Source organism: Triturus cristatus, chromosome 9 (genome assembly GCF_964204655.1).
Source record: "Triturus cristatus chromosome 9, aTriCri1.1, whole genome shotgun sequence".
Taxonomy (NCBI): domain Eukaryota; kingdom Metazoa; phylum Chordata; class Amphibia; order Caudata; family Salamandridae; genus Triturus; species Triturus cristatus.
Window position 1 is genome coordinate 944,703,474 of NC_140592.1, and position 13,891 is coordinate 944,717,364.

At 48.6% G+C, this 13,891-nt stretch overlaps 1 protein-coding gene across 2 annotated transcripts in view; it reads right to left on the reverse strand.

Annotated features, from left to right (window-relative positions):
• RPS6KA5 (ribosomal protein S6 kinase A5) overlaps positions 1–13,891 on the reverse strand; it is a 543,858-nt gene that overhangs the window by 21,725 nt on the left and 508,242 nt on the right. For both annotated transcript variants that reach the window (XM_085626532.1, XM_085626531.1), the window contains one exon: positions 10,902–11,065. In XM_085626532.1, the coding sequence (XP_085482658.1) occupies positions 10,902–11,065 (164 nt within the window). The remainder of the gene's footprint in view (positions 1–10,901; positions 11,066–13,891) is intronic.

The window sequence follows — 13,891 nt, forward strand, 5'->3', positions numbered from 1 at the left end:
CCTGTCGATGTAATAAAGCAAGGCTCTTTTGACATCTAAGGTATGTAGGGCCCTTTCAGCTACGGAGTCTGGGTTTGGGAAAAAGACCGGTAGCTCTACTGATTGGTTAAGGTGGAAAGGGGAAATCACTTTTGGAAGAAATTTAGGGTTTGTCCTAAGAACCACTTTGTTACGGTGTAGTTGTAAGAAAGGTTCCTCTAGTGTAAGGGCTTGTATTTCACTTACTCTGCGTAGGGAAGTGATTGCGATAAGGAAAGCTACCTTCCATGTTAGGAATTGCAATTCACATTTGTGCATAGGTTCAAATGGGGGACCCATGAGTCTTGTTAGAACCACATTGAGATTCCACACTGGGGCAGGTGGCAATCTTGGGGGAAGAATTCTTTTGAGACCTTCCATAAACGCTTTGATGGCTGGTACCTTAAAAAGGGACAGGTGTTGCCTATTTTGCAAGTAGGCTGCCAAGGCTGCTAGGTGTAAACGTATAGAGGAATACGCTAGATTGCATCTTTGCAAGTGTAGTAGATAGCAAATGATGTTTTGGATGGAAGCATCCAATGGATGTATGTCATTATTAGCGCAGTAGATGGCAAATAGTTTCCATTTAGCGGCATAACACGCTCTAGTAGTAGGGCGTCTGGCTTCCTTTATGATATTCATACAGTCTGGAGGCAGATTGAGGTAACCGAACTCTAAGACCTCAGGAGCCAGATCGCTAGGTTCAGTGTTTGAGGATCTGGGTGTCTGATTTCTCCATGGTTCTGGGTTAATAGATCCGGGGAGAGGCGTAGCCTTTGATGTGGAACTAAAGATAGTTCCAGAAGTGTGGTGAACCACGGTTGACGTGCCCAAGTGGGAGCCACTAGTATTAGTGTTAGTGACTGTTGTTTCAGTTTGCGTACCACAAATGGAATTAGTGGGAGAGGTGGAAAAGCGTACGCAAATCTGCCTGACCAGTTCATCCATAGGGCATTGCCCTTCGACTGTGGGTGTGGAAACCTGGCGGCGAAGGTTGGGCATTTTGTGTTTTCGGGAGTGGCGAACAGGTCTATGTCTGGTTGTCCCCACTTTTGGAAGAAGGGGAGTAGGACCTTGGGGTGTAGTTCCCATTCGTGGATCTGTTGTGTGTGGCGACTTAGGAGGTCGGCCACTTGATTGTGGATGCCTGGGAGATGTTCTGCTAACAGGTAGATGTTTTGGGGAATTGCCCATCTCCAGATTTGCTGTGCCAGTTGGGACAGTTGGAGAGAGTGTGTCCCTCCCTGTTTCTGTATATAATACATTGTCGTCATGTTGTCTGTGCGTATGAGGACAGTTTTGTTCTTTAGGTAAACTTGAAAGGATTTTAGTGCTAGGAACACTGCTAAGAGTTCCAGGTGGTTGATGTGGAGCAGTTCCTGTTGACTGGTCCATCTGCCCTGAGTGGTATGGTGAAGGAGGTGGGCTCCCCACCCTGTGAGAGATGCGTCGGTAGTTAGCACAACTTGTGGAAGAGGCTCTAAGAACGGTCGTCCTTTGGACAGGTTGATGGTGTTCCACCATTTCAGTGAGCGAAGCGAGCGACTGTCCACCAACACCAGATCGGTAAGTTGTCCGTGAGCTTGGTTCCACTGTTGTGCTAGACATTCCTGTAAGGGACGCATCTGAAGTCGTGCGTGTGGGACTATGGAGATGCAGGACGCCATCATGCCTAGGAGCTGCATGAACACTCTTGCTGGAAGAGATGGATGAGTTTGAAATTGAGAGATGAGATTTTGTATACTGGCTATCCTGGCAGTGCTGGGATAAGCAATGGCTTTGGATGTATCTATGGTTGCTCCTAGATACTGATGTAAGTGGGAAGGTTGTAGATGGGATTTGGGGTAGTTGATAGTGAACCCCAAATTGTGGAGAGTTTGAATGGTGCGATGAGTGTGGAGAACGCATTTTTGGTGAGTATTGGCTTTTATGAGCCAATCGTCCAGATAGGGGAAGACATGGATCTGCTGTCTTCTGAGGTGCGCTGCCACGACTGCTAAGCACTTGGTGAACACTCTGGGTGCTGTTGTTACTCCGAATGGGAGAACTGTGAATTGATAGTGTTGCCCATCTACCACAAATCGTAGATATTTTCTGTGAGCGGGATGCATAGGGATGTGAAAGTACGCGTCCTTGAGGTCCAATGTGGCAAGGAAGTCTCCCTGTTGTAACAGTGGGAGGACTTGTTGGAGGGTGGTCATATGAAAATGATCTGAATGTATATACTGGTTGAGCAGTCTGAGATCCAGTATGGGCCGTAATGTTTTGTCCTTTTTGGGAATGAGGAAGTATAGAGAATACACCCCGGTTCCCTGATGTTGAAGGGGGACTGGTTCTATCGCATGTTTTTGTAACAGGGATTGAACTTCTTGTTTGAGGAGAGAGAGATGATGTGAGGACATTGGACGTTGTTTGGGTGGTATGTTTGGGGGGGATTGTAGGAGTTCTAGGCAGTAGCCAGACTGGATAATTTGTCTTACCCATCTGTCTGTGGTGATGGAAGTCCAGACAGGTAGGAATTGTTGGAGCCGCCCCCCGACTGGAGTGGAATGGTCTGGGGGGAGTGGTGGCAAGTCACTGTTTGGTGGCTGGGGAGGTGCGGGTGTTGTTGTTGTTGCCCCGCCCTCGACCTTTGTTATTGTTTCCCCTATAACCTCCCCGGAAATAACCTCTGTTAGGGGATGTTTGTCCAGAATTTTTAAAGGTGGACGTGGTCTCAGTTGATGTGTTTTTGGAGCCTCCTCTATAAAAGGAGCGACGAAAGGAACCCCGGTTTTGAGGAGACTGCAGTGCTCCCATAGACTTGGCAGTTTCATTGTCCTTCTTCATTTTTTCTAATGCAGTATCAACTGCAGGGCCAAATAACTGCTCTTGGTTGAAAGGTTGAGCCAGAATTGCGGTTTGAACCTCCGGTTTAAATCCGGAAATACGGAGCCAGGCATGTCGTCTGAGTAAGACGCTAGTATTGACCGCCCTAGAAGCAGTGTCTGCCGCATCTAAGGCGCATTTAATGGAGGCATTAGATATTAATTTGCCTTCTTGAATGAGGTCAGTGGCCTGGGACTTAAAGGGTTCAGGCAGATGTTGCATAAGGTCCTCAAGTTGATCATTATGTGCCCTGTCATACCGGGCTAACAGGGCCTGGGTATTGGCAATACGCCAGTGGTTCGCCGCCTGTGCGGCGACTCGTTTGCCTGAGGCCTCTAAAAGCTTAGACTCCTTGTCTGGGGGGGGCGTTTCTCCAGTTGTCTGTGAGTTAACGCGCTTCCTGGCATTTGATACGACCAAAGAGTCTAAAGGGAGCTGGGCTTTAATGTATGCAGGGTCCTGCGGGGCTGGTCGGTACTTTTTTTCGATGCGGGGGTTGAGAACCCTCGCTCGAACAGGGTCTTGCTTTATAACCCCTTTAATCATGGGAAGTATATGAACAGTTTTTTGTGACTGCTCAAAGGTATCGAGGAGAAAATCCTCTTCAAGGGGGTCCGTGTGCATAGTGACACCATGGAATGTTGCTGCCCTATTTATTAGTTGGCCAAACCCTAAATGGTCATCAGGAGGGGAGGGCTTGGAGGGGTAGGTAGTGGGGTCAGGCATGTCAGGCATTGGATAAGACCAGTCATCTACTGGTGCTGTGTCAGGGAATGTAAACGGGTCGTTTGGATCAACAGGATCATTAAACAAATCAGGGTCCGCCCCTCCCCCTAAGTCATCATGATCATCCTGTGGAGGAGGTGAATGATAGGGAGATGGTAAAGGTAAAGGTAAAGGAGAAGCAGGAGGAGGAGGGGGGGGGGACGGGTTAGAAGGTATTACAGGAGAGGAAGGATGAAGTGGTGAAGTGGCACAGTCCTTTTTCCGTATGGGAGCTGGAGGAGGTGTAATGTCCAGCTTCCGCTTTTTATATGGGACGGCAGTCACATGTCCAGTTTCAGGATTGATGTAGATCCGCTTTTGAGTAGGATCTGGTCGAAAAAGTTCATCTGGCTCCGAAGGTGGTGGCGGCGATGTCCGCTTCGGGTCTTTATGAGCCTTTTTCGGTGTGGACGTAGTTTTCGGTGCCAATGATGTTTTCGGTGCCGAAGGATGTTTCGGGTCCGATGGATTTTTCGGAGCCGATGGAGTTTTCGGTGCCGATGTATGTTTCGGTGCCGATGTATGTTTCGGTGCCGAGGGACTTTTAGGCATCGATGTCGAAGACCGTTTCGGCGCCGGTGGAGACTTCGGTGCCGAGGAACGTTTCGGTGCCGAAGGAGATTTCGGTCTTGAAGCCTGTTTCGGTGCCGATAGTGGTTTTTTCGGTGCCGAGGGTGTTAAAGGCACAATCAGATGAGGTTTGCTCGAGCCCGAGCCACCTACAGGCTTAGATGTCTTCGGAGCCGGGCCCGGGGGCGGGGCTTCTGAAGAGGATTTTCGGTCGCGACTGGGCCCAGCTGGCAGAGTCTTGACCAATGCTTTTTTGGATGGGGCAGGGGCAGGGGGGGTGGTACTCACACGCTGCCCTGGAGTGATGAGGTCATCGGAATCGTCGGCTTCGGACACGATCTCGAGATCTTCGGTGTCATCTTCGGGAACATCTTGAGCAAAAATGTCGTCCGGTTCTGGAGCTGGTTTGGCCATAATATGGCGTCGAGCTCTTCGGTCCCGGAGGGTCTTCTTCGAACGGAAAGCGGCACAAGCTGGACAGGTGGATTCGTTGTGTTCCGGCGACAGGCAGAGGTTACAAACCTCGTGGTGGTCACTGTGGGGGAACTTCGCTCCACACTGGGGCCATTTTTTGAAGGGTGTCCTGTCCATCAGCCGCTTCCGGAACCGGTCCGAGTTGATGTCGACGTCGATGAATGAAGATTAAGGAGTTAAATCGATTGCTAAAAGTTTTCTGCTGGAGCGGAAAAAAGTTCATCCGAACCCAATGGCGGAAAAAAACAATCTGACGATGGAGTGGATGCCCATGCGCACTGTTGTCCAGGGGAGGAGTCACCATCCTCGTGACCAAAGGCTTCTTCCGAAGACAACAACAACCTGCAATCATCCGAGCCCAACACCAGATGGCGATCTTATCCTCAGTGTGTGATCTGCAGCTCATATGCCTCGAACAGTCTTGTTTCATGTTCCCACCACGATTCCATGTGCATGGTGACAACACTGTTTTCAATGTTACCTGTCACTACACCTTGCATTGTATGTTTAAAGTCTGGAGTACTTAGCACTTGACCGGCTATCAATATAGACTTGTTAGAAAAGAGGGTTGATGTATCAAAGGGTTGATCCCTCTCAGTGTCTGTGAGTAAGTGATAGTACATATTGGCTAAGATTCTGATGAGCCAGCCATTTCACCAAGCACTGAAAGAATTACCCTCTGCCATAAAAATAAGATTGTAATATTCCCAGATTCTTTACAGTGTACAGTATAATTAGACTTAACCATGCTTCTAAACCCCTGCTTCTTTAATCTAAGCACGCAAAACTTGAGGAAACAAAAGGAAGAAGAAACAATATTTTAGTGACCTCCCTAAACCACAAAACTCAAGCAGAATAATCTTAGACCATTATTTTTTCAATCTTACATCAGCCTTTCTTGCTGCTACTTTGTAAAACAAAGTTATATTGTATTGGACCCTTAAGGATGAAATTAAAATGGCTCCTCTGTCCTCACTTTCTTTCTTTTAACATAATTTTAGTTTGGGGTTGTGGAGAAGTGCTCATCAGTGTTTATATGTTTTCACAGATGAGAACTGTTTCCCTTTCAGTGGGGTTTTATCAGCTATTATCGGTTTAAACCTACAACAGGATAGCCAAAATATAGGCAGAAAATCTTTTTCAAATAATATTTTTGTAGGCTGTTTTCACCAGAACTAGTTCCCAAGACACCAAGGTCAGTGGCACAAAATGTACAATGGATTTCTCTACTTAAAACCACTACATTACTTCAGGTGAGAGACTCTTCAAGCTGTCTATATGATTCTGCTTGAAAGGTTCATTTCACCTTATAGAAACTTCAGAAGCAAGTTCCCCTTCAGGGTCCAGCATAGGAGAGGATGTGGTGTCATGCCAGAGCTTCTGACTCTGGAACTGGAAAACCAGGTTCAAGTTCCAGTGTAGGCTCAACATCCTGTGATTCTAAGCAAAGCACTCAAATTTCCCCATGCCCGAAAACCCCCCCACAAAAACAAACAAAAATATGACCTTGTGCAGAATAACTGCCTCTCATGTAAAGCACTCCCATGCCCTTGGATCAAGTTTGCGCTATATAAAGAATGCAAAAAAATAGAAAATCTCAGCATACCAAGTGTTTCCAACCAAGTACTCCATGTACTTTCAGTCAACTGGGAAGCCAATCATAATCTAAGCTCTTCCAGATCAGTGCTTAACCTTCTCAGACACTAGCCCTTCTCACTCTTGGTTCTCCCTTCCATACTACATTCATGAACTGGTCTGACCAATTCTACCACATTTATCTTTTCTCTGCAGATAAACCCTGTAAACCCTGTTATCCTCTCTCTCAGTCTCTCACACTCATCAACTGTGCCATAAACTCCTCTGACACGAGTCAAATAAGTTAACTACAGAGCAATTTTCTCTGCTCCCCCAGCGGCATGAATCTCCCTGCAATTGCATACACACCACTCACTACAGTTTCTACCATTCTCCCCCTCCGCTATACACACACAAGACTATATAGAATTGATCTTTCTGAAACAGCACATGCTCCCCTTCCGCTCCTCAAATCATGGCCTATCTGTTCTGCCTTGACCCACTGAATTTTTCAGAAGGTGGATCAACTAGACCAGGACAGAATGCACCTGGGTAGTTTCCTAAGAGATAAAGTCCTTATCTGTTCCACTGACCGCAATGATTTTGCAAGCTCTAACATTGCTTGAACTAAAAAGCTCTCAATCTTTTGCATAGTCTGACTCCTGGCGACTTGTCTCCATATCTCTCTGTATGCCTCTTTCGACATGCTGTCAGTACCTGCTCTGCCAAACCTGTCTTGGCTTTGTTTCCTAAACCCTGAACATCCAGGGGCACTTCCTTCCTCATCCAGCTGCTGGAGGAAAAGGACCGATAATGGCTCTAGAGTCTCTAAGGGGATTTCAGCCGTAGGAAATTAAAATGACAAACATAACCTCCGGGAAAGACTGTACCTTTTGTTGAAATGCCCTGGGTGCAGACACCTGTGGCTGGACTACTGGTAATACAGGAGGAAGAATGAGCATGCCTCCTAATCCTCTTTTTATGATGTTTGCTGCTTTGATCATGGTCCATGAAGATGCGACTCTTGAGCTCGCTATGATGCCTGTGCTTATTGCAAGGGGATTCTGCCAATAAGACAGAATAGCTCCTTGGGGAAAGACCTAGATTTCTCTTTTGTTCTCTTGCAAGGAGAGTCCAAAAAAAAACCTGTCCTAATTTTGCAAGAGGTACAAGTCTTACATGCAAGAGTCAGGTCGGGCCTATGCAACTCCAGCAGCGAGGGTTATTTACAGAAATCTGTGAATTATAGAATAGACAGTGAGGATATGAAAGCAGAAATCTCAGAGAATCTAAGAAAACTGAACTATCTATGGATTTTGGCATTTGTGAAGCATGAAGAAAAGTTCTGATCCCACCAACTGCGTCGCTAGGGTACCGCTGTGTTGCATATGGTATGACAGCTTGCAGAAGAATAGCTGGAGCTGGCACACAACCACTTAATGCTGGTGACCTGACATTGCTGAAAACTTCTCAGTTCTGTCAGAAGTATGATAAGAATGTTCAATGTGATGAGGAAGGTGGTGTCAGTAGCCATTAGTAAAAGATTTTACAGCAGTTAATTGAACTCACAGGTAGGTAGGATAGGATAGGATACGTATTTATAAAGCGCAGCGAATGCCGAACCGTCTTGGCGCTCGTACCACACAAAGGGGGAATAGAAGTCCTCAAATACCAGCCTCTTGAAAGAGCCGTGACTTTAACATTTTTCTGAAGGTCTGATGGTTGTGTATGGATTTAAGAGAGTGGGGAAGCTTATTCCAGAGTCCGGCGGCACGGACCGTAAAGGCTCTGCCGCCCCATCTGGTTTTCCTGACCCGATTGATCTTAATGAGACCCTGAGTGCTGGATCGTAATACCCGGCCGGCGGTGTAAGGAGTGAACAACTTCTGAACATCCCCAGCACCGCCTCCGATTATGAGCTGAGAATCGTCAGCATAGGAAACCATCTGGAACCCATGCTTCCTGACAAGTTCTGCCAAAGGAGTCACATAAATGTTGAACAGCGTGGGAGATAATGCTGAGCCCTGAGGAACACCACACGGCAGCTGAAAGCTATCGGACTGTAACCCATCCCAAAGTAAACATTGCTCCCTCCCCTCCAAAAAAGAGGAGAGAAGGGACAGTGCCGTCCCTTGAATGCCAACCTCCTGAAGCCTCTGGATTAACACCGTATGATTTACGGTGTCGAAGGCGGCAGATAGATCAAGCATCACCAGAACTGCCTTACCTCCCTTATCGACAACACTGCGGATCTCCTCTGCAGCCACCAAAAGGGCTGACTCAGTGGAATGCTGTGCCCGAAAGCCATGTTGGCTCAGATCAAGAATATTGTGGGCAGCAAAATATTCCGTCTGGGTTCTATTTAGCTCCCTTTCCATAATCTTAGCATCAAAAGGGAGAGCGGCAATTGGGCGATAGTTCTTTAGTATGAGAGGATCTAATGAGGGTTTCTTTAATAACGGTCTGACGATTGCACTCTTCCAACTTCTAGGGTATGTACCGGACTCCATTACCTGATTGATTAGGACGCATAACTCTCCAGCAATCAGGTCTGGCGCAAGGTGCATAACAAGAGGGGGGCAGGGATCTTTAGGTGAACCTGATTTCATCAGAGTGATCAAACTGCAAGAACTGTCCTCTCCAGGAGTTGTCAGTACCTGACTATGACTGTCTGGGCTGGGATGCAGGTTGAGGAGGTCTCTATATATTACCTGCACCTTGTCTTGGAAAAACCGGGCAAGTTTCTTGCACATTTCCAAGTTTGGCCGATAGATGTTGTCTGACAGTGGCTTGGAAAGAGCCGTAATAGTTTTAAAAAGCTCCTTGGCTGAATTCCCTGCGACCTTGAGCTTGGTCTCATAAAATAGCCGTTTGGCGGATATAATTGCCTCTCTATAGACTGATAGAGTATGGTTATAAGTGGCCTTTCTGTCAGTACTATAGTCGACTCTCGCTCAGCCCTTCTACAAGTACTCTTCAGGACCTTAAGTTTCCCGTTGTACCAAGGGGCAGATGGCTTAGTTCTACTTGAGCCAAGCCGTTTAACAGGCACTACTTCGTCAGCCGCCTCCGCGAGCCATTTGTCAAAAAGCATTGCTGCCTCAGAGTTGTCCCTGCTAAGAAGGGGACGTGAGTGACCCAGAGCAGTAATTAGGTCGTCTGCCTTCATCTGAGACCAGAGTCTAGTTGTTACCTTCGGCGCTTTAGAGCGGGAGGACACTACTGCTGTTTCCGCTCTGATGGCAAAATCTACTACTCTGTGGTCAGACCAAGGAAGGGCTGTAATGTTCTTAATTTCCAGGTCAATATTGGTCGTAAAAATACCATCCAGGGTATGACCCATTATATGGACCATTTACCACTTGGTTAAAGCCGAGGGCTGTTAAATTATCCAGCAATAAGGCTACCTCTGGTTGATCACTTAGTTCTAAATGGTAGTTAAAATCACCCAGAAGGATAAAAGGGTGAGGATCCATTCAGGATTCTAGATGGCTCATGAGTTTTAAGGGGAAGGAAGATTTAGGCCCAGGTGGTCGGGAGATTAAAAGGCCTTGCAATTTGAAAACATTTCCCAAATATAAGGTAAAATAGAGTGCCTCTGCTGGGAGATCAAGATGTGTTTCCACTCGCAGATATAAATGTGCTTGATGGGCCACCGCTATCCCCCCGCCCCTCTTACCTATCCTATCTTGAGAGGAGACCACATATCCGCTGGGTAAAGCAGTATTCCAGTCAGGACCTGAAGTGTTGTCGGTCCATGTTTCTGTGAGAAAAATTAAATCAGGGGAGCGGCTCTCTACCAGATCAGCGATCCGGTATCTATTCCTATGCAAAGAGCGGACATTTAGAAGGATGCCACTTAGGTTTTGAGACTGATTGGTTTTAATCGGCTTAAGCGGGGCATGCCTCCCGCTACTCTCTGCATCAACTCTATGTCTCGTGTCTGACAGACTGTGTACACCTCCCTCCTCACTGACACCATTAGGCCGATAACGGCACTTAGTGCAAGTCCACTCTTCTATCTCTTCCCAAAGTGGTAGCAAATCACGACGTTTGCATGGGTCTGTGTCTAGCGCCAATAACTACGATCGATGATAGTAAAGTACCTGATGAGCAGGGATCCTGGCGCTGGGCGCGTCTCGAGCGCGGACGGGCGCAGACGGGCTTGCCCGTCCCAGAGCCTGCTTTGTAGACATCTAAACACGCCCACCAGCTGACGTTTCAACCCAGGTGCAATGCGGACCCGCCTAACAGCCGGGCCCGCTTGGGTCGAGCGTCAGAGCCCAGCAGCAAGAAAGAGGACTAAACACAATATATTTTCCACACGGCAGAAACGGCAGACAAAAAGGTAATATCACTTTAAATAAAGTGCTTAATGGTGCAAACAATGCTATGTGCAAGGCTGCATAAATGCCAATGACTTCTTAACAATACCAGAGCGCACTGTGGAGGGGAGTACGATTAAAATGGTAATGCAAGCTGTTGCATAAAAGATTCACATCAATTTAAAAAATAATGGCAAATTAAAAGTAATTCTCGATTTAGTATCAAGGGAACGGACAGGCTGTGCGAGTTAGGAGTAAGGATGCAAGCCCCCTTTGTGTAGGTAGTTTAAGGATGTTCAAACTTACATGAAATGTTGCTTTAACACAAGTGTGCACAACAGCACCAGAAGAGCCAAGAATATCCGGAGTCATTAACGGATTTGACGAAAGCTGACCGCCGTCCTGAAGCCATTCGTTATACCTCAAGCTGTTCATTTTAATTCTTTTATTTGGATCCACTGTAAGAAGCCCTAGAAGGAACGCAAAAACAACTATGACCTCTGCATATACAAAAGGTGGCACAAGTAATGCAGCTTAATTCTTTGCAAAGGGTGCACTCATCTAGATCTCTAGAAAGGAAAATGCTACTTACCCAGTAAACTTCTGGTCCTAGCATGTAGCAAAGTAGATTCACATGCCCTGCAATCTAGTGTTTGGCTCAAATATTACAAGTGTTTTCCCGACTTGTCACAGCAGCTGCTGAAGACCGCAGTTTAGGCGATTTGCACTGCTCGGAAGGGGGGGGACAGCGGTAAAAAAGCAAAGACGTGGGCACTGTCTGTGGCAACAAGATGGCAGCCCTGATTTGAGCAAGCCGGTGCAGTAAGGTTGTACCCGGCGCAGAGGCTGGGAAGAAATCAGCAGGCTTGCTGGCTGGAGGAGAAGTGGCTGAGCTGAGAGAAGGGACAAGCGGTGCGCTCTGGAATCCTCGCTGCTTCTGAACCAGGGGAGGCTGCTGGTCAACAGGCCCTGTTCTGACATCCTCCTGACGCTGCGTGGAAGCGGAGGATTCCGGTGAGGCCCTAGAAAGACAGGGGCAGCGGACACACACCGCACCGGACGTCCGTGTGCTACTGGTCCCCCCCCATGAGCCCGGGGCAGAGGTGAGACAGGGTGTGCCGGGGATCGCCCGGGAGACCGCCCGGCGGGGCACAGCGGCGGTTGTGTGAGCACCCAACTGTTTTGGCTGGCGGTGAGGACTGGTGCACTACGGCTGGCCTAAGTGGGCCGATGCCTTTCCTGGCTGGGCTGCTCCTCGCCTTCGCTGTGCTAAGCTCCCTAGCCCACGGGTGCCCAGTTTGGGGAGGCGTGGGTCCGCTGTGCACACACCCGGGCCAATTCAGAACAGCAGCAGTGGCAACAGCGGGGGGAGATCCTAGAACTGTAAAAAGTGCCCCCTCCTCTCCCTTTACTGTACATCGCTTGAGGCCTGAGACAGCAGTGACAGACTGGCGCTGCCGGGGATCGCACTGAGCAGCCTGACAGTTGTGTGCTGGGCGCGCTGAGGAGTATGGTGCTACTTGACTCTAAGACAGGCCCGGCGGTTGCATTACCAGGCCGCAACAGGCCCTGACTTTGGTGGTGACGTCCCCTGAAGTGGAGGAGGCATTTTGGAGCAGCGGGCTTGTCTAGCGGCGCGGCCTGGTGGACGGTAGGTTCCCTCTCCCTCTTCCTCCCCTCCGCTGCACTTGAACTGACCACGGGCCTTGAACGGGGGCTGCGGTATCGCTGTGGGGAACCAGCAGTCGCGAAACACCGAGAGGCAGAGTCGCACCACAGTTGCGCCCCAGTGAGAAGGACTTGAGGCAGTCACTGCACGACCCGCCGAGCCCCATCACCGTTGGAATGAGGAAGCTGCTGCCCAAGCAGGTAGGCTCGGTGGGGGCCTGTGCCCCAGTGAGACAGAGCCGCTGTATCTGGCATGCTTGCCACGGCAGAGCACATGTCCTGGTGCGTGGGGCAGATAGCGAATTATGGGCAAAGCAGACGCGAGACAAGCTAAAATCTCCTTTGAGCAGCGCAAACCCCCCAGAGGGAACACCCCTCCAGCAGAGGAGCAGGTAAAAACAGCCATGAACCATGCATCGACTGCTGAGCCAAACATCCGCAAAATGTTCACGGACCTGAGGCAATCCCTGTCGACGATCGACCTCAAAATTGACTATGTCTGATCGCTTGGATCGGCTCAGGGATAAGGTGTCCAATCACGATGAGCGCATCACGGAGGTCTCGCTGGAGGATGAGAGCACTACAACCCGCAAGACACTGCTGCTAATGGAGAAGGTTCTGGAAGTAATAAGTAACAAAAACTAAGACCTCGAGGCTAGGTCGCCTAACAACAATTTGAGAATTCTTGTAATCCCAGAGACAACCGCAATGACCCAGGTTGAGGACTAAGTCGAAGAAATGCTCCAATCCCTCTTTGCTGACACCCTGTCAGCGGTCTGTAGTCGAGCGTGCCCACAGATCCCTTGGCCTGAGACCCCTCCCGGGAGCCCCGGCCAGACCAATAATTGCGAGACTATTAAATTATTGGGATCGCAACATTGTGCTCTGCAAAGCTCGATACTTGCAGGCAACCAGATATCAGGGCAATGCAGTTTCTTTTTTCCCTGATTTCACTTTATCCATTCAAGTCGCCAGAAGAGAGTTTGTGCTGATAAAAAGACTGCTGCAGCAACAGGACATCAAGTACTCTCTGCTCTATCCTGCGAAGCTTTGTATTTTCCACTCTGGCTAAACCTCGTTTTTCACTGATCCTAAGCTGGCCACCAAGATGGTACGTAGCCTCTAGCCTGCCAAGTCAACTACCTCTACAGATAAGGACCGGGTGGTAGAAGATTCTCTTAGCAAAAACGACTAACTACCTGACTGAGCACTATGAGGCAGGCTGGCTTCGGGTCTTAACAGCCTGGCAGGGCCTGAATCTATTCTGTGCCCTTCCACTGGTTGTACCTGCTTTTACACACTAATCACACAAGAACCGAACATTGTAGCCTGACTGAATGAGAGGCTGCTACTCTCTGTGCTATTATTCCAGCCACCCAGCACCAAATCGATGGGATATGCGGAGCCCCTTGGTCCTACCCTCTGGGTGGAGTCCCATGTTATACCTTACAGTTGGCCCTTTGTGGCCCATTTGGGGTAGGGGAAACGTCTTTCAGCCTTGTTGGGAGAGTGTAGTGGGTGGGGGGTGGGACTTTTGGGTGATGGGTGGTTTATACTGGTTGCATTGTTACTTTATTTTTTTTTTTCTCCCCCCTTCTTCCCTTCCCCTCTCTGGCCTCACATCAACA